Source organism: Oncorhynchus kisutch, unplaced genomic scaffold, assembly GCF_002021735.2.
Source record: "Oncorhynchus kisutch isolate 150728-3 unplaced genomic scaffold, Okis_V2 Okis02a-Okis13b_hom, whole genome shotgun sequence".
Classification (NCBI taxonomy): Eukaryota; Metazoa; Chordata; class Actinopteri; order Salmoniformes; family Salmonidae; genus Oncorhynchus; species Oncorhynchus kisutch.
In genome coordinates this window covers 14,352,502-14,379,520 of record NW_022261979.1, presented here as the reverse complement: position 1 = coordinate 14,379,520, position 27,019 = coordinate 14,352,502, and the positions used below count along the sequence as shown (strand labels likewise).

Below are 27,019 nucleotides of genomic sequence, written 5' to 3'. Positions count from 1 at the left end.
GGGGTCACTACCATGGCAGTAAAATACCATGGTATTTTCCTGCTGTAGTAGTACAATGAAAAAACTACCATGGTACGATCATGTTTTTTTGGTCACTACCATGGCAGGAAAATTCCATGGCATTTGCATCAGTACCAAGGTATTTTCCTGCCATGGTAGTGCCCCCAAAACCATAATAGTAATGTTATCATGGTATTTATTGTTTTATTTTACTACCATGGTACATTTTCGTAAGGGACCAACTTTACCACGATTCATGTACAGTGAAGTAATACAAATAAATGTGATTTTAGAGGCTCTCTCAATGATTGATTGCATAATGTACCCTAAATATTTCAGCTTGTGAGTGTGTGATATGGGGGTTGGAGCTATGTTTTACTTCTAAACAATGGCAACAGCGCCATGTTGAGCCTTGCTGTCGAAAAAACATATTAGTGTCCGACTTTCATCAGTTGCAGAAACACCTGCCCTGAATTCATCTTCCTCAACTTTCGTTTTCACTCGGTTGTTTTCGTTTTCACTCGGTTGTTTTCGCCATTACGTCGATGCACGGCGCGGCCCATCGACGACGCATGGACAACGCACACAATGGGCGTTTCACGTCTCCTGAAAAGTATCTCTGAGAAAACTACAATCAGTTCTCAAACTACAAACTGGTCCTTGTGGGTCCTTCTATAACCGAGTAGTTTATCGCTGACGATTTATAGAAATGTAAAATATTGAATGAAAATAAAGCAAATACACGTTAAACAAGACTCAGTCCTCAAAAAGTGATGGTTTTATGTAATACGTGTGATTATTGTTATTTAATGGAATGGTTTTGTCCTTAGTTGAGACTTTAATTAGACGAACCGCTTCAGGCAATGAGGAAGACACATGCCCGCTTCCTTTTCCGCCACAGTTTGAACTGGCAGTTGTTATTGTTGTGGAGGTCTGGGATTGAAGTTTTTGCAGATGGATTTTCCCGATCCTTCGTGTTATTCAGGCAAATAAGACAACTATAAGCCATTTACATGTAGCACTTCTTACCACACGTACAGTGTTCATTTAGTAAAACGGGCGAAACGCGGGTGGAAGTCTACCGAGATGTCTCTGCCACCGGAGAAAGCATCTGAACTAAAGCAGATCATACACAACCATCTGATCAAGGTAGCTAGTTACCGAAGCATTTAAAATAATCATTACCAATCTGATAGCTATGAAGTCATTAAAACTCGTTTTTAAACCACTCCACAAATGTCTTGTTAACAAACTATTGTTTCGGCAAGTCGGTTAGGACGTCTACTTTGTGCATGACACAAGTCATGCACAGATTAATTCACTGTATCTAGCTATGTACAGGGAAACACTTCTAGTTAAAGAGAGACTGTTGCCATTGAGGGAGAACAGCCAGGAGTTGAACCATTCTGTTCTAAGATTTAGTGACTAGTAGTAACGTGTGTTTTGTCAGATGAACATCCATGCGAAGATCAGGGATGTGTTGGCGGAGACCGTGAGAGAGGATCTGGACCCTGGACATAGCTCTCTGTCTGAGGAGGACTTCCTCCGGGCTCTGCAACGCAGGGGAATCGTAGACGATGTCATGAAGGATCTTCATTTCTCCAAGGTGAGTTCTGGGAAATCCTCTGTTCAGCACGTTTTATGAATGCAGCTTTCTACAGAAGTTCAGAGAGGACATGAATATACACAACAATGAATTCCCTCGTTATGTCGAGATCACAACTTCTCTCATGATCGCTACATAACAAACGTTGTTTAAATGAGACCACGAGATAATCGAAAGTACCACGCATCATCCATTCATTTGTTCAGATGCACCATGCAGGATTTAACCACCTCATCAAGGAGTCCTGTGGCTGTATTGGTCACAATGCACTCCTGGGGCATTTAAGCCCCGAACAATGCCTGACAAGCAGTCCTGTCTCCCAGGCTGTGTGCTGCCCCCAAGACCACAGCCAATCGCATGCAAGGAACAACGCAGCTAACTTGGCTAGTTAGCTGGATCGTCTTACTAGAAAGTTGTCTATGCTGATTGTTAGCTTGCATAACTGATATGTGTATAACTATAATGGACACTATTTGTTTTGTGGATAATATTTAAATGTACAGTGGATCAACTCCATTCCTGACAGGCTGATCAGATTCAATTTCAGCCTCAGAGGCTGATGAATCAGGATGCTGCCTTTAGAGGCAGTTTCATAGGTAAAGCTCCTTGCATGCGGATTAGCTGTCGGTGCTTTATAGGTTCATGCATATAATCCAGAGTAGTTGTGCTCTATTCCTGGCAGGCTGATCAGATTCAATAGCAGCCTCAGAGCTAGATCAGATTCAATAGCCTCAGAGCTAGATCAGATTCTATAGCAGCCTCAGAGCTAGATCAGATTCTATAGCAGCCTCAGAGCTAGATCAGATTCTATAGCAGCCTCAGAGCTAGATCAGATTCTATAGCAGCCTCAGAGCTAGATCAGATTCAATAGCAGCCTCAGAGCTAGATCAGATTCTATAGCAGTCTCAGAGCTAGATCAGATTCTATAGCAGCCTCAGAGCTAGATCAGATTCTATAGCAGCCTCAGAGCTAGATCAGATTCCCCAGCAGTCTCAGAGCTAGATCAGATTCTATAGCAGCCTCAGAGCTAGATCAGATTCTATAGCAGCCTCAGAGCTAGATCAGATTCTATAGCAGCCTCAGAGCTAGATCAGATTCTATAGCAGCCTCAGAGCTAGATCAGATTCTATAGCAGCCTCAGAGCTAGATCAGATTCTATAGCAGCCTCAGAGCTAGATCAGATTCTATAGCAGCCTCAGAGCTAGATCAGATTCCCCAGCAGTCTCAGAGCTAGATCAGATTCTATAGCAGCCTCAGAGCTAGATCAGATTCAATAGCAGCCTCAGAGCTAGATCAGATTCAATAGCAGCCTCAGAGCTAGATCAGATTCTATAGCAGCCTCAGAGCTAGATCAGATTATATAGCAGTCTCAGAGCTAGATCAGATTCCCCAGCAGTCTCAGAGCTAGATCAGATTCTATAGCAGCCTCAGAGCTAGATCAGATTCTATAGCAGCCTCAGAGCTAGATCAGATTCAACAGCAGCCTCAGAGGCTGGTAAGTCAGTATGCTGTCTGCAAGGAGCCTTCCATATGAAACAGCATCCTGAGAGGCTCAGAGGCAGCATCCTGAGGCTGCTATTGAATCTGATCAGCCTGTCAGGAATGAAGCTCACCCACTCTGTAAATAGCATCCATAAAACATACAGTGTCCCTTACAGATAAACACATATCAGGTATGCAAGCTAACAACCAGCACAGATAACAAGCTCGCTAGCTGACAAAACTACCTTGCTAGCTCGCTTACTCACTCACAAGACGAGCCAAGTTAGCTGCGTTGTTGCTTGCATGCGATTGGCTGTGGTCTCGGGGGTCGGCGGACAGCCTGGTAGACAAGGCTGCCTGTCAGGCATAGTTAAGGGCATAGATGCCCCATTAGCTCTAAAGGGACATTTATCTGGTTCACATTCTAACGTAGAAACTGATAATGATCTCCAAACACAAATGAAAGCATGATGTCAGCATGAAATGTACCATCCCTTAGTGTAGCAGTCAATAAAAACATGGGCTCTGATCCACTCCTATCTGTAGAGTTTATCTCGTCATCTCAACAAAACAACGTTTGTTATGTAGTGTTCATGACATAAGTTGTGATCTCAACATAATGAGGGGGTTTGTAGTGTTCATGACATAAATAAGTTGTGATCTCAACATAATGAGGGGGTTTGTAGTGTTCATGACATAAGTTGTGATCTCAACATAATGAGGGGGTTTGTAGTGTTCATGACATAAGTTGTGATCTCAACATAATGAGGGGGTTTGTAGTGTTAATGACATAAGTTGTGATCTCAACATAATGAGGGGGTTTGTAGTGTTCATGACATAAATAAGTTGTGATCTCAACATAATGAGGGGGTTTGTAGTGTTCATGACATAAGTTGTGATCTCAACATAATGAGGGGGTTTGTAGTGTTCATGACATAAGTTGTGATCTCAACATAATGAGGGGGTTTGTAGTGTTCCTGACATAAATAAGTTGTGATCTCAACATAATGAGGGGGTTTGTAGTGTTCCTGACATAAATAAGTTGTGATCTCAACATAATGAGGGGGTTTGTAGTGTTCCTGACATAAATAAGTTGTGATCTCAACATAATGAGGGGGTTTGTAGTGTTCCTGACATAAATAAGTTGTGATCTCAACATAATGAGGGGGTTTGTAGTGTTCCTGACATAAATAAGTTGTGATCTCAACATAATGAGGGGGTTTGTAGTGTTCCTGACATAAATAAGTTGTGATCTCAACATAATGAGGGGGTTTGTAGTGTTCCTGACATAAATAAGTTGTGATCTCAACATAATGAGGAGGTTTGTAGTGTTCCTGACATAAATAAGTTGTGATCTCAACATAATGAGGGGGTTTGTAGTGTTCCTGACATAAATAAGTTGTGATCTCAACATAATGAGGGGGTTTGTAGTGTTCCTGACATAAATAAGTTGTGATCTCAACATAATGAGGGGGTTTGTAGTGTTCATGACATAAGTTGTGATCTCAACATAATGAGGGGGTTTGTAGTGTTCATGACATAAATAAGTTGTGATCTCAACATAATGAGGCGTTTGTTTTATGTCCTCTCTGGGCTTCCGTACCTTCATAACGTTGACGGTGTTTTGACAGGAAGTGCCTGACACAGAGTTAGGACTCCAGAACACTCCGAAGCCTGCAACTCACTTTATTGACAAGGACCCGACGAAGCTCAAGAAAAGTAAGACAAACTGTTACCGGGGAGATTGAACGAGCAGTCTCTTGTAGCACCTGACGTTCCCTTACTACTGTTCAGTGTCAAATGATTGTATTTCTGTCCTCCCAGCCAACATGGACCCAGCGAGGAGGTACCTGTACCTCCAGGTCCTGGGGGGTAAGGCCTTTCTAGAGCACCTCCAGGAGCCAGAGCCTCTACCTGGTCAGGTCTGCTCCACCTTCACCCTCTACCTGCACTTCAGGAACCAGCGCTTCCACTCCAAGCCTGTCCCCTGTGCCTGTGAGCCAGACCTGCAGGAGGGCTTCCTGCTGGAGATACACAGAGAGGGCCTGGGTACAGACGGGTTGACTTCCTGACTGCCTGATGTTACACAACTGGTTTACTGTAGACAACATTGCCTCCTTTAATTTATCTTTAATCCCTGTTGTAAAGCGGTCATGTTTACTATCAGTCCTGTTTACTAGTAATCAAATCAAATTTATTTATATAGCCCTTCGTACATCAGTGCTGTACAGAAACCCAGCCTAAAACCCCAAACAGCAAGCAATGCAGGTGTAGAAGCACGGTGGCTAGGAAAAACTCCCTAGAAAGGCCAATACCTAGGAAGAAACCTAGAGAGGAACCAGGCTATGTGGGGTGGCCAGTCCTCTTCTGGCTGTGCCGGGTGGAGATTATAACAGAACATGGCCAAGATGTTCAAATGTTCATTAATGACCAGCATGGTCGAATAATAATAAGGCAGAACAGTTGAAACTGGAGCAGCAGCACAGTCAGGTGGAAGTTGAAACTGGAGCAGCAGCATGGCCAGGTGGACTGGGGACAGCAAGGAGTCATCATGTCAGGTAGTCCTGGGGCATGGTCCTAGGGCTCAGGTCAGTTGAAACTGGAACAGCAGCATGGCCAGGTGGACTGGGGACAGCAAGGAGTCATCATGTCAGGTAGTCCTGGGGCATGGTCCTAGGGCTCAGGTCCTCCGAGAGAGAGAAAGAAAGAGAGAAGGAGAGAATTAGAGAACGCACACTTAGATTCACACAGGACACCGAATAGGACAGGAGAAGTACTCCAGATATAACAAACTGACCCCAGCCCCCCGACACATAAACTACTGCAGCATAAATACTGGAGGCTGAGACAGGAGGGGTCAGGAGACACTGTGGCCCCATCCGAGGACACCCCCGGACAGGGCCAAACAGGAAGGATATAACCTAAGGATATAGTAGTCCTGTTTACTAGTAGTCCTGTTTACTATAGTTTACTATAGGATACTTGGCTCATTGAGCTCTAGCGACTCCTTGTGGCGGGCCAGGCGCCTGCAGGCTGACCTCGGTCGTCAGTTTGAACGGTGTTTCCTCTGACACGGTGGTGCGGCTGGCTTCCGGGTTAAACAGGCGGTGTTTCCTCTGACACGGTGGTGCGGCTGGCTTCCGGGTTAAACAGGAGGTGTTTCCTCTGACACGGTGGTGCGGCTGGCTTCCGGGTTAAACCGGCGGTGTTTCCTCTGACACGGTGGTGCGGCTGGCTTCCGGGTTAAACCGGCTGTGTTAAGAAGCGTGGTTTGTCGGGTCACGTTTCAGAGGACGCACGACTCGTCTCCAGAGCCCGTTGGGGAGTTGCAGCGATGAGACAAGATGGGAATTGGGGAGGAAAAGGGGGTACTACCAACAACAACAACAACGTAATAATTGATCATCTCTGAACAGGCTTATTGTCCGTGACCTTCCTTTGTCTCTGTGTCTTACAGGCGATGGCAGTAAGATGGCAGATGCCACCACGATGTTGTCTATATGTGACCCGGTACACCTGGTGTTGATAAAGAGAGACACGTCCAGCGAGACCACCCTGGTCTCCTCTTACTTCCTGGACTGGAGGACCGTCCTCTCCTCTCCCTCTGGGAAGACCAGCATTGCCGTAGAACTGCTTGGAGTCGGTAAGGACACTAGGGTTGGGTTAAACTATTTGAGGTTTAATTTTCTGAAGGAAAATTAACCTGCATTTTCTCTGAATTAGCCTGATTTACACCCAGTTAAATACATAGAAATTAAAGACAAAAGAGAGGGAACACATCCTGTCTGCTGTTCTGGGTTTCTGTTCTGTTCCAACTGTCGGTAGTGAGTGTAAGGTGTTTCTGTTCTGTCCTAACAGGTTGTGAGTGTAAGGTAACAGCTGGTCTGTCCTAACAGATGTTCAGTATATCTCCTCTGTATCCTAACAGGTGTTCAGTATATCTCCTCTGTATCCTAACAGGTAGTGAATGTAAGGTGACGGCTGGTGTACTCAACATGAGTCTTGACCTTTACCCTCCTCTGTCAGAGATCCTGTCACCTGACATCATTACCACACAGGTCAGAGACTGGTCGCAATGCTGCTCTGCTCTGTCATGTTGTCACGCTGTGATTCACTGACATCTTCCTTCCTAAGAGGCAGACATTTATATGGTTCCTTCCTAAGAGGCAGACATTTATATGGTTCCTTCCTAAGAGGCAGACATTTATATGGTTCCTTCCTAAGAGGCAGACATTTATATGGTTCCTTCCTAAGAGGCAGACATTTATATGGTTCCTCCCTAAGAGGCAGACATTTATATGGTTCCTTCCTAAGAGGCAGACATATGGTTCCTTCCTAAGAGGCAGACATATGGTTCCTTCCTAAGAGGCAGACATATGGTTCCTTCCTAAGAGGCAGACATATGGTTCCTTCCTAAGAGGCAGACATATGGTTCCTTCCTAAGAGGCAGACATTTATATGGTTCCTTCCTAAGAGGCAGACATATTGTTCCTTCCTAAGAGGCAGACATATTGTTCCTTCCTAAGAGGCAGACATTTATATGGTTCCTCCCTAAGAGGGAGACATTTATATGGTTCCTCCCTAAGAGGCAGACATTTATATGGTTCCTCCCTAAGAGGCAGACATTTATATGGTTCCTTCCTAAGAGGCAGACATTTATATGGTTCCTTCCTAAGAGGCAGACATATGGTTCCTTCCTAAGAGGCAGACATTTATATGGTTCCTTCCTAAGAGGCAGACATTTATATGGTTCCTTCCTAAGAGGCAGACATTTATATTGTTCCTTCCTAAGAGGCAGACATATGGTTCCTCCCTAAGAGGCAGACCTATGGTTCCTCCCTAAGAGGCAGACCTATGGTTCCTCCCTAAGAGGCAGACCTATGGTTCCTCCCTAAGAGGCAGACCTATGGTTCCTCCCTAAGAGGCAGACCTATGGTTCCTCCCTAAGAGGCAGACCTATGGTTCCTCCCTAAGAGGCAGACCTATGGTTCCTCCCTAAGAGGCAGACCTATGGTTCCTCCCTAAGAGGCAGACCTATGGTTCCTCCCTAAGAGGCAGACCTATGGTTCCTCCCTAAGAGGCAGACCTATGGTTCCTCCCTAAGAGGCAGACCTATGGTTCCTCTCTAAGAGGCAGGGGTTGATAGTGATTGTTACTGGTGTTTATTGTTTGCAGCAGTCTCTAAGAGACAGGGGTTGTTCCTGGTGTTTATTGTCTGCAGCAGTCTCTAAGAAGCAGGGGTTGTTCCTGGTGTTTATTGTCTGCAGCAGTCTCTAAGAGACAGGGGTTGATAGTGATTGTTACTGGTGTTTATTGTCTGCAGCAGTCCCTGGAGCGGCAGAAGACGGCGGAGAAGGAGAGGCTGTTTCTGGTTTATGCGAAACAGTGGTGGAGAGAGTTTCTAGAGATCAGACAGGCCAACCAATCCAAACTGGTCAAGATCTTTGCTCAGGTCCTCACATTGTTAATACTTGTGTATTAATATAATACTGATGTGTTTAATAATAGTAAAAAAACAACCGGACAGTGTGTTAGCCGTGCTGGGTGTTAGCCGTGCTGGGTGTTAGCCGTGCTGGGTGTTAGCCGTGCTGGGTGTTAGCCGTGCTGGGTGTTAGCCGTGCTGGGTGTTAGCCGTGCTGGGTGTTAGCCGTGCTGGGTGTTAGCCGTGCTGGGTGTTAGCCGTGCTGGGTGTTAGCCGTGCTGGGTGTTAGCCGTGCTGGGTGTTAGCCGTGCTGGGTGTTAGCCGTGCTGGGTGTCAACCGGACAGTGTGTTAGCCGTGCTGGGTGTTAGCCGTGCTGGGTGTTAGCCGTGCTGGGTGTTAGCCGTGCTGGGTGTTAGCCGTGCTGGGTGTTAGCCGTGCTGGGTGTTAGCCGTGCTGGGTGTTAGCCGTGCTGGGTGTTAGCCGTGCTGGGTGTTAGCCGTGCTGGGTGTTAGCCGTGCTGGGTGTTAGCCGTGCTGGGTGTCAACCGGACAGTGTGTTAGCCGTGCTGGGTGTCAGCCGTGCTGGGTGTTAGCCGTGCTGGGTGTTAGCCGTGCTGGGTGTTAGCCGTGCTGGGTGTTAGCCGTGCTGGGTGTTAGCCGTGCTGGGTGTTAGCCGTGCTGGGTGTTAGCCGTGCTGGGTGTTAGCCGTGCTGGGTGTTAGCCGTGCTGGGTGTTAGCCGTGCTGGGTGTCAACCGGACAGTGTGTTAGCCGTGCTGGGTGTTAGCCGTGCTGGGTGTTAGCCGTGCTGGGTGTTAGCCGGACAGTGTGTTAGCCGCGCTGGGTGTTAGCCGCGCTGGGTGTTAGCCGTGCTGGGTGTCAACCGGACAGTGTGTTAGCCGTGCTGGGTGTTAGCCGTGCTGGGTGTTAGCCGTGCTGGGTGTTAGCCGTGCTGGGTGTTAGCCGTGCTGGGTGTCAACCGGACAGTGTGTTAGCCGTGCTGGGTGTTAGCCGTGCTGGGTGTTAGCCGTGCCGGGTGTTAGCCGTGCTGTGCCGGGTGTTAGCCGTGCCGGGTGTTAGCCGTGCCGTGCCGGGCCGGGTGTTAGCCGTGCCGGGTGTTAGCCGTGCCGGGTGTTAGCCGTGCCGGGTGTTAGCCGTGCTTGGTGTTAGCCGTGCTGTGCCGGGTGTTAGCCGTGCTGGGTGTTAGCCGTGCTGGGTGTTAGCCGTGCTGGGTGTTAGCCGTGCTGGGTGTTAGCCGTGCTGGGTGTCAACCGGACAGTGTGTTAGCCGTGCCGGGTGTTAGCCGTGCTGTGCCAGGTGTTAGCCGTGCCGTGCCGGGTGTTAGCCGTGCCGTGCCGGGTGTTAGCCGTGCCGTGCCGGGTGTTAGCCGTGCCGTGCCGGGTGTTAGCCGTGCCGTGCCGGGTGTTAGCCGTGCCGGGTGTTAGCCGTGCCGTGCCGGGTGTTAGCCGTGCCGTGCCGGGTGTTAGCCGTGCCGTGCCGGGTGTTAGCCGTGCCGTGCCGGGTGTTAGCCGTGCCGTGCCGGGTGTTAGCCGTGCCGTGCCGGGTGTTAGCCATGCCGTGCCGGGTGTTAGCCGTGCCGTGCCGGGTGTTAGCCGTGCGGTGCCGGGTGTTAGCCGTGCCGTGCTGGGTGGTAGCCGTGCTGGGTGGTAGCCGTGCTGGGTGGTAGCCGTGCCGTTCTGGGTGTTAGCCGGGCTGGGTGTTAGCCGGGCTGGGTGTTAGCCGTGCCGTGCTGGGTGTTATCCGGGCTGGGTGTTAGCCGTGCTGGGTGTTAGCCGTGCCGTGCTGGGTGTTAGCCGTGCCGTGCTGGTTGTTAGCCGTGCTGTGCTGGGTGTTAGCCGTGCCGTGCTGGGTGGTAGCCGTGCTGGGTGTTAGCCGTGCCGTGCTGGATGTTATCCGGGCTGTATTTGAACTTTGCTGTGTTGCTTGCAGGATGAGAACGGCGTCAACAGGCCGGTGTGTTCCTACGTGCGTGTCCTGCGTGCTGGTCGTCTCCTGGAGAGTCCCCGTCAGGCGGCCCGCTTCGTTAGCCTGCTGGGCCTGGAGAAAGCCCCCGTGGTGGGGGGAGGAGGAGGGGGCAAACAGGAGCAGTGGTGCTCCCTTCTCGCCTTCCTCTGTAGAAACAAGGTGAGGACCGGCTCTGTTCTCAACCACACACACACACAGCTTTAAGCATTTAGACAGCTGTAATGCTATGACGTCTTTAACCTCTGAACTCATCTCTCTGTGTTCTAATCGTCAGTGGTGGAATTGTAAAATAATTGATTTCTGAAACGGTTAAACGGTCTGTTATGAGAAGATTTATTTATATCCTGATGGACGGTTCTTGGGATTTCCCCAGTGCAGCAGAATGAATAAATGCCTCCCCTTTTCTATCCTCTCCCCTCCCCTATCCTCTTCTATCTCCTCTCCTCTCCTCTCCTCTCCTCTCCTCTCCTCTCCTCTCCTCTCCTCTCCTCTCCTCTCCTCCTCCTCCTCCTCTATGCTCTCCCCTCCCCTCCTCCTCTAACCTCCTCTATCCTCTCCTCTCCTCTCCTCTCCTCCTCCTCTATCCTCTCCTCCTCCTCTATCCTCTGAGACATGATGACCAGCGATGACCGGCCCTGTGGGTTAGAGTTAGGAACTGAGACATGATGACCAGCCCTGTGGGTTAGAGTTAGGAACTGAGACCAGACTGAGACATGATGACCAGCCCTGTGGGTTAGAGTTAGGAACTGAGACATGATGACCAGCCCTGTGGGTTAGAGTTAGGAACTGAGACATGATGACCAGCCCTGTGGGTTGGAGTTAGGAACTGAGACATGATGACCAGCCCTATGGGTTAGAGTTAGGAACTGAGACATGATGACCAGCCCTGTGGGTTAGAGTTAGGAACTGAGACATGATGACCAGCCCTGTGGGTTGGAGTTAGGAACTGAGACATGATGACCAGCCCTGTGGGTTAGAGTTAGGAACTGAGACATGATGACCAGCCCTGTGGGTTGGAGTTAGGAACTGAGACCAGACTGAGACATGATGACCAGCCCTGTGGGTTAGAGTTAGGAACTGAGACATGATGACCAGCCCTGTGGGTTAGAGTTAGGAACTGAGACATGATGACCAGCCCTGTGGGTTGGAGTTAGGAACTGAGACATGATGACCAGCCCTGTGGGTTGGAGTTAGGAACTGAGACATGATGACCAGCCCTGTGGGTTGGAGTTAGGAACTGAGACATGATGACCAGCCCTGTGGGTTGGAGTTAGGAACTGAGACATGATGACCAGCCCTGTGGGTTGGAGTTAGGAACTGAGACATGATGACCAGCCCTGTGGGTTAGAGTTAGGAACTGAGACATGATGACCAGCCCTGTGGGTTCGAGTTAGGAACCGAGACATGATGACCAGCCCTGTGGGTTGGAGTTAGGAACTGAGACATGATGACCAGCCCTGTGGGTTGGAGTTAGGAACTGAGACATGATGACCAGCCCTGTGGGTTAGAGTTAGGATCTGAGACATTATGTTTTTGGTGTTTCCAGGGAGACTGTGACATCTCTCTGATCTGATTGGTTGTGTGTTTCCAGGGCGACTGTGAGGACCATGCCACCCTGCTGTGCAGTCTGCTGCTGGGGTTCGGCCTGGATGCCTACGTGTGTGTTGGCACTAAGCCCAAGAGCCTGGCACACACCTGGGTGATGACCAGGGGCACTGACAGCACCATCACCTTCTGGGAGAGCCTGACCGCACACAGGTGAGACTGAAGCCTGGTTCAGATACAACGGCCCCACCTGAGACAAGACACAACCAGACTGTTTCACAATGTTGTTACTGACCTGAAGACGAGACGTTCAAAAAGACCAGCCCAGGGTCTCCCGAGTGGCAAGCGGTCTGAGGCACTGTATCGCAGTACTTGAGGCGTCACTACAGACCCGGGTTTGGTCACAGGCTGTGTCACAACCGGCCTTGACCGGGAGTCCCATAAAACGGTGCACAATTGGCTCATCGCACTCTAGCGACTCCATGTGGCGGGCCGGGCGCCTGCAGGCTGACTTCGATGGTCAGTTGAACAGTGTTTCCTCTGACACGGTGGTGCAGCTGGCTTCCGGGTTAAACCGGCGGTGTTTCCTCTGACACGGTGGTGCGGCTGGCTTCCGGGTTTAGCGGGCGGGTGTTAAGAAGTGCGGTTTGTCGGGTCATGTTTCAGAGGACACACGACTGGACAGTTGTAGCAGTAAGATGTTGTAGCAGCTAGGTGTTGTAGCCGCTAGGTGTTGTAGCCGCTAGGTGTTGTAGCCGCTAGGTGTTGTAGCAGTAAGGTGTTGTAGCAGCAAGGCAACAAGGTGTTGTAGCCACTAGGTGTTGTAGCTACTAGGTGTTGTAGCCACTAGGTGTTGTAGCCGCTAGGTGTTGTAGCCGCTAGGTGTTGTAGCCGCTAGGTGTTGTAGCAGTAAGGTGTTGTAGCAGCAAGGCAACAAGGTGTTGTAGCCACTAGGTGTTGTAGCCGCTAGGTGTTGTAGCCGCTAGGTGTTGTAGCCGCTAGGTGTTGTAGCCGCTAGGTGTTGTAGCCGCTAGGTGTTGCAGCAAACAAGTTTCATGAAATACATTCACCAGGAAAGTTACACACTTTTCGTCAGAGAAATATCAACAAGCTAGGCTAGGTATTACTGCAGCAAAACAGCTAGCTGTTACTGCAGCAAAACAACTAGCTGTCTGCTTGGCTGAACACAGAAAGTCAGCGCACTGTTCTCTCTAAAGCGAGTCGCAAGTTTTTCGCTAAGATTTGACATGTTGAATTTTGGAAACTCCAACAGCCAACGTGAGATGTTCCTAAAACCACACTGTTTCAGATCAAACAAACTGTGTTCTTCAACTGCATAAAACACATCAGAGGTGTTTTAAATGTGAACTGGGCTTAACAACACCTGCAACAATTAAGTCCTCTGTCTCTCTGGCGGAGTTTCTGATAGGTTAACGGAGTCCCCTTCACCAGGGTGCAGCATGGTTATGAATAGAGCTGCGATGATCCCTCACTCTAGTCTGTACGTCAGTGGCATGTCTGTTCTACACAATATATTTCTACCTATTCAACCATTGTTTGTTTCAGGTACCTCCACCAGGCCATTGACCCAGATGCCCCTCCCCTGGCCCCCCAGCCCCGCCCCTCCTATCCCTACAGGACCATCGGCTGTGTGTTCAACCACAGGTCCTTCCTGGCCAACTGCCAGCCGTCGGACGCCGTGGAACTCTGCTCGTTCGACTTCCACAACCAGTCCCAGTGGAAGGCTATGAGTGAGGAGGCTGTTGGCTCAGTCTGCTCCCCAGGCAGCACCACCTCTCTGCCCCCTCTACCTCCTCTCTGTGGCCCCTCCCTGGAGCCCAGCGCTGCCTCCAACCAGCTGGAACTGGAGCTGAGGTACCTGGTGGTGGAACACAGGAAGGTGAGAGTACGAACAACGGCATACAGGTTGGTTCAGTTTAACCTGTAACACCTGTCAGAGCCCATACCTGTCAGTCATGTTGTGTCTCTATAGTACAGGATGTTAACATGGTCTCTGTGTGTCTAGTCATGTATATCTACAGTACAGGATATTAACATGGTCTCTGTGTGTCTAGTCATGTATATCTACAGTACAGGATATTAACATGGTCTCTGTGTGTCTAGTCATGTTGTGTCTCTACAGTACAGGATCTGTGTCTGTATTATAGTAGATCTCTGTGTCTGTATTATAGTAGATCTCTGTGTCTGTGTTATAGTAGAGCTCTGTGTCTGTGTTATAGTAGAGCTCTGTGTCTGTGTTATAGTAGAGCTCTGTGTCTGTATTATAGTAGATCTCTGTGTCTGTATTATAGTAGATCTCTGTGTCTGTATTATAGTAGATCTCTGTGTCTGTATTGTAGTAGATCTCTGTGTCTGTATTATAGTAGATCTCTGTGTCTGTATTATAGTAGATCTCTGTATTATAGTAGATCTCTGTATTATAGTAGATCTCTGTGTCTGTATTATAGTAGATCTCTGTGTCTGTGTTATAGTAGAGCTCTGTGTCTGTGTTATAGTAGAGCTCTGTGTCTGTATTATAGTAGATCTCTGTGTCTGTATTATAGTAGATCTCTGTGTCTGTATTATAGTAGATCTCTGTGTCTGTATTGTAGTAGATCTCTGTGTCTGTATTGTAGTAGATCTCTGTGTCTGTATTATAGTAGATCTCTGTATTATAGTAGATCTCTGTATTATAGTAGATCTCTGTGTCTGTATTATAGTAGATCTCTGTGTCTGTATTATAGTAGATCTCTGTGTCTGTATTATAGTAGATCTCTGTGTCTGTATTATAGTAGATCTCTGTGTCTGTATTATAGTAGATCTCTGTGTCTGTATTATAGTAGATCTCTGTATTATAGTAGATCTCTGTGTCTGTATTATAGTAGATCTCTGTATTATAGTAGATCTCTGTATTATAGTAGATCTCTGTATTATAGTAGATCTCTGTGTCTGTATTATAGTAGATCTCTGTGTCTGTATTATAGTAGATCTCTGTATTATAGTAGATCTCTGTATTATAGTAGATCTCTGTGTCTGTATTATAGTACATCTCTGTGTCTGTATTATAGTAGATCTCTGGGTCTGTATTGTAGTAGATCTCTGTGTCTGTATTATAGTAGATCTCTGTATTATAGTAGATCTCTGTGTCTGTATTATAGTAGATCTCTGTGTCTGTATTATAGTAGATCTCTGTATTATAGTAGATCTCTGTATTATAGTAGATCTCTGTGTCTGTATTATAGTAGATCTCTGTGTCTGTATTATAGTAGATCTCTGTGTCTGTATTATAGTAGATCTCTGTGTCTGTATTATAGTAGATCTCTGTGTCTGTATTATAGTAGATCTCTGTATTATAGTAGATCTCTGTATTATAGTAGATCTCTGTATTATAGTAGATCTCTGTGTCTGTATTATAGTAGATCTCTGTATTATAGTAGATCTCTGTATTATAGTAGATCTCTGTGTCTGTATTATAGTAGATCTCTGTATTATAGTAGATCTCTGTATTATAGTAGATCTCTGTGTCTGTATTATAGTAGATCTCTGTGTCTGTATTATAGTAGATCTCTGTGTCTGTATTATAGTAGATCTCTGTGTCTGTATTATAGTAGATCTCTGTATTATAGTAGATCTCTGTATTATAGTAGATCTCTGTATTATAGTAGATCTCTGTGTCTGTATTATAGTAGATCTCTGTATTATAGTAGATCTCTGTATTATAGTAGATCTCTGTGTCTGTATTATAGTAGATCTCTGTATTATAGTAGATCTCTGTCTGTATTATAGTAGATCTCTGTGTCTGTATTATAGTACATCTGTGTCTGTATTATAGTAGATCTCTGTGTCTGTATTATAGTAGATCTCTGTGTCTGTATTATAGTAGATCTCTGTATTATAGTAGATCTCTGTATTATAGTAGATCTCTGTGTCTGTATTATAGTAGATCTCTGGGTCTGTATTATAGTAGATCTCTGGGTCTGTATTATAGTAGATCTCTGGGTCTGTATTATAGTAGATCTCTGTGTCTGTATTATAGTACATCTCTGTATTATAGTACATCTCTGTGTCTGTATTATAGTACATCTCTGTCTGTATTATAGTAGATCTCTGGGTCTGTATTGTAGTAGATCTCTGTGTCTCCCTCCAGGGTCTGTATTATAGTAGATCTCTGTGTCTGTATTGTAGTAGATCTCTGTGTCTGTGTTATAGTAGATCTCTGTGTCTCCCTCCAGGGTCTGTATTATAGTAGATCTCTGTGTCTGTATTGTAGTAGATCTCTGTGTCTGTATTATAGTAGATCTCTGTGTCTGTATTATAGTAGATCTCTGTGTCTGTATTATAGTAGATCTCCGTGTCTGTATTGTAGTAGATCTCTGTGTCTGTGTTATAGTAGATCTCTGTGTCTGTATTATAGTAGATCTCTGTGTCTGTATTATAGTAGATCTCTGTATTATAGTAGATCTCTGTGTCTGTATTATAGTAGATCTCTGTGTCTGTATTATAGTAGATCTCTGTGTCTCCCTCCAGGGTCTGTATTATAGTAGATCTCTGTGTCTGTATTATAGTAGATCTCTGTGTCTGTATTATAGTAGATCTCTGGGTCTGTATTATAGTAGATCTCTGTGTCTGTATTGTAGTAGATCTCTGTGTCTGTGTTATAGTAGATATCTGTGTCTCCCTCCAGGGTCTGTATTATAGTAGATCTCTGTGTCTGTATTGTAGTAGATCTCTGTGTCTGTGTTATAGTAGATCTCTGTGTCTGTATTATAGTAGATCTCTGTGTCTGTATTGTAGTAGATCTCTGTGTCTCCCTCCAGGGTCTGTATTATAGTAGATCTCTGTGTTATAGTAGATCTCTGTGTCTGTATTATAGTATATCTCTGTGTTATAGTAGATCTCTGTGTCTGTATTATAGTAGATCTCTGTGTCTCCCTCCAGGGTCTGTATTATAGTAGATCTCTGTGTCTGTATTATAGTAGATCTCTGTGTCTGTATTATAGTAGATCTCTGTATTATAGTAGATCTCTGTGTCTGTATTGTAGTAGATCTCTGTGTCTGTATTATAGTAGATCTCTGTGTCTCCCTCCAGGGTCTGTATTATAGTAGATCTCTGTGTTATAGTAGATCTCTGTGTCTGTATTATAGTAGATCTCTGTGTCTGTATTATAGTAGATCTCTGTATTATAGTAGATCTCTGTGTCTGTATTATAGTAGATCTCTGTGTCTGTATTATAGTAGATCTCTGTATTATAGTAGATCTCTGTGTCTGTATTATAGTAGATCTCTGTGTCTGTATTATAGTAGATCTCTGGGTCTGTATTATAGTAGATCTCTGTGTCTGTATTATAGTAGATCTCTGTATTATAGTAGATCTCTGTGTCTGTATTATAGTAGATCTCTGTGTCTGTATTATAGTAGATCTCTGTGTCTGTATTATAGTAGATCTCTGGGTCTGTATTATAGTAGATCTCTGGGTCTGTATTATAGTAGATATCTGTGTCTGTGTTATAGTAGATCTCTGTGTCTGTATTATAGTAGATCTCTGTGTCTGTGTTATAGTAGATCTCTGTGTCTGTATTATAGTAGATCTCTGTGTCTGTGTTATAGTAGATCTCTGTGTCTGTGTTATAGTAGATCTCTGTGTCTGTATTATAGTAGATCTCTGTATTATAGTAGATCTCTGTATTATAGTAGATCTCTGTGTCTGTATTATAGTAGATCTCTGTGTCTGTATTATAGTAGATCTCTGTGTCTGTATTATAGTAGATCTCTGTGTCTGTATTATAGTAGATCTCTGTATTATAGTAGATCTCTGTATTATAGTAGATCTCTGTGTCTGTATTATAGTAGATCTCTGGGTCTGTATTATAGTAGATCTCTGGGTCTGTATTATAGTAGATCTCTGGGTCTGTATTATAGTAGATCTCTGTATTATAGTAGATCTCTGTATTATAGTAGATCTCTGTATTATAGTAGATCTCTGTGTCTGTATTATAGTAGATCTCTGTGTCTGTATTATAGTAGATCTCTGTGTCTGTATTATAGTAGATCTCTGTGTCTGTATTATAGTAGATCTCTGTATTATAGTAGATCTCTGTATTATAGTAGATCTCTGTGTCTGTATTATAGTAGATCTCTGTGTCTGTATTATAGTAGATCTCTGTGTCTGTATTATAGTAGATCTCTGTATTATAGTAGATCTCTGTGTCTCCCTCCAGGGTCTGTATTATAGTAGATCTCTGTGTCTGTATTGTAGTAGATCTCTGTGTCTGTATTATAGTAGATCTCTGGGTCTGTATTATAGTAGATCTCTGTATTGTAGTAGATCTCTGTGTCTGTATTATAGTAGATCTCTGTATTATAGTAGATCTCTGTGTCTGTATTATAGTAGATCTCTGTGTCTGTATTATAGTAGATCTCTGTGTCTGTATTATAGTAGATCTCTGTATTATAGTAGATCTTTGTATTATAGTAGATCTCTGTATTATAGTACATCTCTGTGTCTGTATTATAGTAGATCTCTGTATTATAGTAGATCTCTGTGTCTGTGTTATAGTAGATCTCTGTGTCTGTATTGTAGTAGATCTCTGTGTCTCCCTCCAGGGTCTGTATTATAGTAGATCTCTGTGTCTGTATTGTAGTAGATCTCTGTGTCTGTATTATAGTAGATCTCTGGGTCTGTATTATAGTAGATCTCTGTATTGTAGTAGATCTCTGTGTCTGTATTATAGTAGATCTCTGTATTATAGTAGATCTCTGTGTCTGTGTTATAGTAGATCTCTGTGTCTGTATTATAGTAGAGCTCTGTTTCTGTATTATAGTAGATCTCTGTGTCTGTATTGTAGTAGATCTCTGTGTCTGTATTATAGTAGATCTCTGTGTCTGTATTATAGTAGATCTCTGTGTCTGTATTATAGTAGATCTCTGTGTCTTTATTATAGTAGATCTCTGTGTCTGTATTATAGTAGATCTCTGTGTCTGTATTATAGTAGATCTCTGTGTCTGTATTATAGTAGATCTCTGTATTATAGTAGATCTCTGTGTCTGTATTATAGTAGATCTCTGTGTCTGTATTATAGTAGATCTCTGTATTATAGTAGATCTCTGTATTATAGTAGATCTCTGTGTCTGTATTATAGTAGATCTCTGTATTATAGTAGATCTCTGTGTCTGTATTATAGTAGATCTCTGTGTCTCCCTCCAGGACCTTGGCCTGGCCACAGTGTGGGATGACCACCTGTCCTACGTCCTGTCCTCCGCCCTGGCGGCGTACGAGCTGGAGCGCTGCACGGGGACTTCCTGCGGTAACGAGGAGTTCCAGGATGCTGTGCGGAGGGCGGTGCCGGACGGACACACCTTCAAAGGTTTCCCTATCCACTTCCTGCACCACAACGCACGGCGAGCCTTCGCTACCTGCCTCAGGTAACTATAGCAACGCACGGGAACTCACGTGAGCCTTTGCTACCTGCCTCAGGTAACTATAGCAACACACCGCGCAACACACGTCGAGCCTTCGCTACTTGCCTCAGGTAACTATAGCAACGCTCCTCAACACACGTCGAGCCTTCTCTACCTGCCTCAGGTAACTATAGCAACACACCGCAACACACGTCGAGCCTTCGCTACATGCCTCAGGTAACTATAGCAACGCTCCTCAACACACGTCGAGCCTTCGCTACTTGCCTCAGGTAACTATAGCAACACTGAATATTTCCAGCTTTTAGACACCTCACAATTGTATAAGTTGATCAGGTAAATGAAGGACAGGAGAAGTGTGTGTTGTCATGGATACTGAAGTGATATGTGACTGTTGTTGTTTGGGCAGGTCTCCGTTCTGTGATGAGATAGTGTGTTGCCGTGGGGACCACGTGAGGCTGGCGGTGCGTGTCCGGGTGTTTGCGTACCCCGAGTCTGCCTGTGCCGTCTGGGTGATGTTCGCCTGCAAGTATCGTTCTGTACTCTGACCTCTGACCTTTGACACGCCCCCACCGTTGGAGGAACATCAAGTTTAAGGGACCAGGGACCTCCCCATACCATAATAACACCATACTGAAGGGCTGATACCATATCTATTGAATTACCAGGGACCTCCCCATACCATAATAACACCATACTGAAGGGCTGATACCATATCTATTGAATTACCAGGGACCTCCCCATACCATAATAACACCATACTGAAGGGCTGATACCATATCTATTGAATTACCAGGGACCTCCCCATACCAATGACGGCCTAGGAACAGTGGGTCAACTGGTCTAGGAACAGTGGGTCAACTGGTCTAGGAACAGTGGGTTAACTGGTCTAGGAACAGTGGGTTAACTGGTCTAGGAACAGTGGGTTAACTGGTCTAGGAACAGTGGGTCAACTGGTCTAGGAACAGTGGGTCAACTGGTCTAGGAACAGTGGGTTAACTGGTCTAGGAACAGTGGGTTAACTGGTCTAGGAACAGTGGGTTAACTGGTCTAGGAACAGTGGGTCAACTGGTCTAGGAACAGTGGGTCAACTGGTCTAGGAACAGTGGGTCAACTGGTCTAGGAACAGTGGGTCAACTGGTCTAGGAACAGTGGGTCAACTGGTCTAGGAACAGTGGGTCAACTGGTCTAGGAACAGTGGGTCAACTGGTCTAGGAACAGTGGGTTAACTGGTCTAGGAACAGTGGGTCAACTGCCTGTTCAGTGGCAGAACCACAGATTTGACAGACTTACTGTAGGTACTGATACCATATGTTTTGGGTTAACTGGTCTAGGAACAGTGGGTTAACTGGTCTAGGAACAGTGGGTTAACTGGTCTAGGAACAGTGGGTTAACTGCCTGTTCAGGGGCAGAACCACAGATTTGACAGACTTACTGTAGGTACTGATACCATATGTTTTGGGTTAACTGGTCTAGGAACAGTGGGTTAACTGCCTGTTCAGGGGCAGAACCACAGATTTGACAGACTTACTGTAGGTACCGATACCATATGTTTTGGGTTAACTGGTCTAGGAACAGTGGGTTAACTGGTCTAGGAACAGTGGGTTAACTGGTCTAGGAACAGTGGGTTAACTGGTCTAGGAACAGTGGGTTAACTGCCTGATGTTTTGCGATTCGATACTGTGATCTTGTTGTAATTCCCAAACATGTAATATATTCCCTGATATGTAACTATTGATTCCCTCCTGTCACTACAATGTGTTGTCTTTCTACTGTCTTATTACAGACTTTGTTTACTCTATGAGAATGTATTTATAGCTACATATATTTTTTTCTAAATAAATTATTTACTTTTTAAAAAATTTAGTGAGTTTGAATTGTAATTTAACTCAATTTGATTGATCAGAACTGGTTCCTGTTATCTAGTCATTCAGGTTTAATTACTAGAGTTTAAACCCACCATGAAGGTAATAAACAGATGTGTAATTACATTGTTCCACCACTAGATGGCGAGTGAAGACCAGCAGAGACGGTGAAGGTTGAACTGACTGAACTAAAGGCTCCATTCCTCCAGCAGTGATGCTGTTCAGTGTAATCACTGTCTAGAGAATACCGACCCTCTCATCCTCCTCACATCCACATCTACTGAACTGACTGAACTAAAGGCTCCATTCCTCCAGTAGTGATGCTGTTCAGTGTAATCACTGTCTAGAGAATACCGACCCTCTCATCCTCCTCACATCCACATCTACTGAACTGACTGAACTAAAGGCTCCATTCCTCCAGTAGTGATGCTGTTCAGTGTAATCACTGTCTAGAGAATACCGACCCTCTCATCCTCCTCACATCCACATCTACTGAACTGACTGAACTAAAGGCTCCATTCCTCCAGTAGTGATGCTGTTCAGTGTAATCACTGTCTAGAGAATACCGACCCTCTCATCCTCCTCACATCCACATCTACTGAACTGACTGAACTAAAGGCTCCATTCCTCCAGTAGTGATGCTGTTCAGTGTAATCACTGTCTAGAGAATACCGACCCTCTCATCCTCCTCACATCCACATCTACTGAACTGACTGAACTAAAGGCTCCATTCCTCCAGTAGTGATGCTGTTCAGTGTAATCACTGTCTAGAGAATACCGACCCTCTCATCCTCCTCACATCCACATCTACTGAACCGACTGAACTAAAGGCTCCATTCCTCCAGTAGTGATGCTGTTCAGTGTAATCACTGTCTAGAGAATACCGACCCTCTCATCCTCCTCACATCCACATCTACTGAACTGACTGAACTAAAGGCTCCATTCCTCCAGTAGTGATGCTGTTCAGTGTAATCACTGTCTAGAGAATACCGACCCTCTCATCCTCCTCACATCCACATCTACTGAACTGACTGAACTAAAGGCTCCATTCCTCCAGTAGTGATGCTGTTCAGTGTAATCACTGTCTAGAGAATACCGACCCTCTCATCCTCCTCACATCCACATCTACTGAACTGACTGAACTAAAGGCTCCATTCCTCCAGTAGTGATGCTGTTCAGTGTAATCACTGTCTAGAGAATACCGACCCTCTCATCCTCCTCACATCCACATCTACTGAACTGACTGAACTAAAGGCTCCATTCCTCCAGTAGTGATGCTGTTCAGTGTAATCACTGTCTAGAGAATACCGACCCTCTCATCCTCCTCACATCCACATCTACTGAACTGACAAACAAAATGATTCATAAAACACCAGTTAAACACTTTACAACTAAGTTGATGGTTTTTGACGGTGAAGGTTGAACTGACTGAACTAAAGGCTCCATTTCTCACAGTAGCTTCCCAGTAGCTGGTGTTGTCCTTCCCAGTAGCTGGTGCTGTCCTTCCCAGTAGCTGGTGCTGTCCTTCCCAGTAGCTGGTGTTGTCCTTCCCAGTAGCTGGTGCTGTCCTTCCCAGTAGCTGGTGTTGTCCTTCCCAGTAGCTGGTGCTGTCCATCCCAGTAGCTGGTGTTGTCCTTCCCAGTAGCTGGTGTTGTCCTTCCCAGTAGCTGGTGTTGTCCTTCCCAGTAGCTGGTGTTGTCCTTCCCAGTAGCTGGTGCTGTCCTTCCCAGTAGCTGGTGCTGTCCTTCCCAGTAGCTGGTGCTGTCCTTCCCACTAGCTGGTGTTGTCCTTCCCAGTAGCTGGTACTGTCCTTCCCAGTAGCTGGTGCTGTCCTTCCCAGTAGCTGGTGCTGTCCTTCCCAGTAGCTGGTGCTGTCCTTCCCAGTAGCTGGTGCTGTCCTTCCTAGTAGCTGGTGCTGTCCCAATTTGAACATCTTGGCCATGTTCTGTTATAATCTCTACCCGGCACAGCCAGAAGAGGACTGGCCACCCCACATAGCCTGGTTCCTCTCTAGGTTTCTTCCTAGGTATTGGCCTTTCTAGGGAGTTTTTCCTAGCCACCGTGCTTCTACACCTGCATTGCTTGCTGTTTGGGGTTTTAGGCTGGGTTTCTGTACAGCACTTTGAGATATCAGCTGATGTACGAAGGGCTATATAAATAAATTTGATTTGATTTGATTCCCAGTAGCTGGTGTTGTCCTTCCCAGTAGCTGGTGCTGTCCTTCCCAGTAGCTGGTGCTGTCCTTCCCAGTAGCTGGTGTTGTCCTTCCCAGTAGCTGGTGCTGTCCTTCCCAGTAGCTGGTGCTGTCCTTCCCGGTAGCTGGTATTGTCCTTCCCGGTAGCTGGTGCTGTCCTTCCCGGTAGCTAGTGCTGTCCTTCCCGGTAGCTGGTGCTGTCCTTCCCAGTAGCTGGTGCTGTCCTTCCCAGTAGCCCGTACTGTCCTTCCCGGTAGCCGGTGCTGTCCTTCCCGGTAGCCGGTGCTGTCCTTCCCGGTAGCCGGCGCTGTCCTTCCCGGTAGCCGGTACTGTTCTTCCTGGTAGCCGGTGCTGTCCTTCCCAGTAGCTGGTACTGTCCTACCCAGTAGTCTCTGAAGACAGTTGGCATCTCCAGTCTCTCTTTCATTGGATGAATATTACAATAAGAGAAAAGTAATGCAGTCTGAACGGTTCTGTCATGACTATTTCATTATCTTACTGTCTGTTATCGGCCCTCAATTAAACTGTGATGAGTGAGTCTCATTGGCTCAGTATGAAGCTAAAATAGGGTCAGATCTTAGGGGGATTTAGCCTGGTGTTAATGCAGATCTCAATGGGGGATTTCGCCTGGTGTTAATGCAGATCTTGGGGGGGATTTAGCCTGGTGTTAATGCAGATCTTAGGGGGGATTTAGCCTGGTGTTAATACAGATCTTAGGGGGGATTTAGCCTGGTGTTAATATAGATCTCAGGGGGATTTATCCTGGTGTTAATGCAGATCTCAGGGGGGATTTCGCCTGGTGTTAATGCAGATCTTAGGGGTATTTAGCCTGGTGTTAATACAGTAGGCTTCTCTTTAATGTAGCTCTATTCACACTGGACTAAATGTATTATAAAAGTTCATGTTAACTGGTTCCCCTCAGTTAGATGGTAACCGGTTCCTCTCAGTCAGATGGTAACTGGTTCCTCTCAGTTAGATGGTAACTGGTTCCTCTCAGTTAGATGGTAACTGGTTCCTCTCAGTTAGATGGTAACTGGTTCCTCTCAGTTAGATGGTAACTGGTTCCTCTCAGTTAGATGGTAACTGGTTCCTCTCAGTTAGATGGTAACAGGTTCCTCTCAGTTAGATGGTAACTGGTTCCTCTCAGTTAGATGGTAACTGGTTCCTCTCAGTTAGATGGTAACTGGTTCCTCTCAGTTAGATGGTAACTGGTTCCTCTCAGTTAGATGGTAACTGGTTCCTCTCAGATGCTAACTGGTTCCTCTCAGTTAGATGGTAACCGGTTCCTCTCAGATGCTAACTGGTTCCTCTCAGTTAGATGGTAACTGGTTCCTCTCAGTTAGATGGTAACCGGTTCCTCTCAGATGCTAACTGGTTCCTCTCAGTTAGATGGTAACCGGTTCCTCTCAGATGCTAACTGGTTCCTCTCAGTTAGATGGTAACTGGTTCCTCTCAGTTAGATGGTAACCGGTTCCTCTCAGATGCTAACTGGTTCCTCTCAGTTAGATGGTAACCGGTTCCTCTCAGTCAGATGGTAACTGGTTCCTCTCAGTTAGATGGTAACTGGTTCCTCTCAGTTAGATGGTAACTGGTTCCTCTCAGTTAGATGGTAACTGGTTCCTCTCAGTCAGATGGTAACAGGTTCCTCTCAGTTAGATGGTAACTGGTTCCTCTCAGTCAGATGGTAACTGGTTCCTCTCAGTCAGATGGTAACTGGTTCCTCTCAGTCAGATGGTAACTGGTTCCTCTCAGTCAGATGGTAACTGGTTCCTCTCAGTCAGATGGTAACTGGTTCCTCTCAGATGGTAACTGGTTCCTCTCAGATGGTAACTGGTTCCTCTCAGTTAGATGGTAACTGGTTCCTCTCAGTTAGATGGTAACCGGTTCCTCTCAGTTAGATGGTAACCGGTTCCTCTCAGTTAGATGGTAACCGGTTCCTCTCAGTTAGATGGTAACTGGTTCCTCTCAGTTAGATGGTAACTGGTTCCTCTCAGTCAGATGGTAACTGGTTCCTCTCAGTCAGATGGTAACTGGTTCCTCTCAGTCAGATGGTAACTGGTTCCTCTCAGTCAGATGGTAACTGGTTCCTCTCAGTTAGATGGTAACTGGTTCCTCTCAGTTAGATGGTAACCGGTTCCTCTCAGTTAGATGGTAACCGGTTCCTCTCAGTTAGATGGTAACCGGTTCCTCTCAGTTAGATGGTAACTGGTTCCTCTCAGTTAGATGGTAACTGGTTCCTCTCAGTTAGATGGTAACTGGTTCCTCTCAGTTAGATGGTAACTGGTTCCTCTCAGTTAGATGGTAACTGGTTCCTCTCAGTTAGATGGTAACTGGTTCCTCTCAGTTAGATGGTAACTGGTTCCTCTCAGTTAGATGGTAACTGGTTCCTCTCAGTTAGATGGTAACTGGTTCCTCTCAGTTAGATGGTAACTGGTTCCTCTCAGTTAGATGGTAACTGGTTCCTCTCAGTTAGATGGTAACTGGTTCCTCTCAGTTAGATGGTAACTGGTTCCTCTCAGTCAGATGGTAACTGGTTCCTCTCAGATGGTAACTGGTTCCTCTCAGTTAGATGGTAACCGGTTCCCCTCAGTTAGATGGTAACTGGTTCCTCTCAGTTAGATGGTAACTGGTTCCTCTCAGTTAGATGGTAACTGGTTCCTCTCAGTCAGATGGTAACTGGTTCCCCTCAGTTAGATGGTAACTGGTGTAATGCTCTGGGTGTCGTGGGTGTGGAGTCAAATGCAGGAGACAGAGAGTGCAATGCTGTGCTCTTTAATTGCACCAACGCACCACAGAGGTGCTCACAATAATAACGGCCCCACACACAGGGATGAAAAATGTACAACTGAAAATTCACGACCAGGAACAAACACGTTCCTCTACTACAGAGCCGAAGGTTACAATGAATAATACCGCACAACAAACAGGCGGGCCGGCTGTCTAAAGAAGCCCAACTAATCATCACAAACAGGTGCTACCAATAAACATACAAGGAGGGGGAGGAAAGACGATCAGTGGCAGCTGATGGGCCGGTGACGACGACCGCCGAGCGCCACCTGACCGGGAAGGGAAGCCACCTTTGGTCGGACTCGTGACAGTACCCCCCCCTGACGCGCGGCTCCCGCAGCGGATGGAGGCGATGGAAATCCCTCAAAATGGATGGATCCAAGATGTCCCCCACCGGTACCCAGCACCTCTCCTCCGGGCCGTACCCCTCCCAGTCCACGAGGTACTGCAGGCCCCTCACCTGGTGTCTTGAGTCCAGAATGGCCCGGATCGTATACGCCGGGGACCCTTGATGTCCAGAGGGGGGGAGGGACCTCCGGAACCTCACTGTCCTGCAGGGGACCAGCTACCACCGGCCTGAGGAGAGACACATGAAACGAGGGGTTAATACGATAATAGGAAGGGAGTTGTAATCGATAACACACCTCGTTTATTCTCCTCCTCTTCTGCCGTCCACTCGCTTGTTGTAGAGATTCCTGGACGGCCCTCCAGGTCTCCT

At 46.2% G+C, this 27,019-nt stretch overlaps 1 protein-coding gene across 3 annotated transcripts; it reads left to right on the top strand.

The window, feature by feature from the left end:
• The first annotated feature begins 869 nt into the window (after nt 1-869).
• cep76 (centrosomal protein 76) lies at nt 870-21,317 on the top strand. 3 transcript variants are annotated; one of them, XM_031811924.1, is made up of 12 exons: nt 870-1,149; nt 1,451-1,606; nt 4,720-4,807; nt 4,913-5,137; nt 6,546-6,731; nt 7,049-7,146; nt 8,412-8,540; nt 10,459-10,653; nt 12,086-12,252; nt 13,606-13,939; nt 19,244-19,461; nt 19,865-21,317. In XM_031811924.1, exons 1-12 carry the CDS (start codon nt 1,087-1,089, stop codon nt 20,001-20,003), a joined length of 1,998 nt encoding a protein of 665 aa, XP_031667784.1. In that variant the 5' UTR covers nt 870-1,086; the 3' UTR covers nt 20,004-21,317. The 3 variants fall into 3 exon arrangements, with proteins under 3 accessions (XP_031667784.1, XP_031667785.1, XP_031667786.1); XM_031811925.1 differs by having other exon boundaries at nt 903-1,149; nt 8,415-8,540; XM_031811926.1 differs by lacking the exon at nt 8,412-8,540 and having other exon boundaries at nt 903-1,149.
• The last annotated feature ends 5,702 nt before the right edge of the window (nt 21,318-27,019 follow it).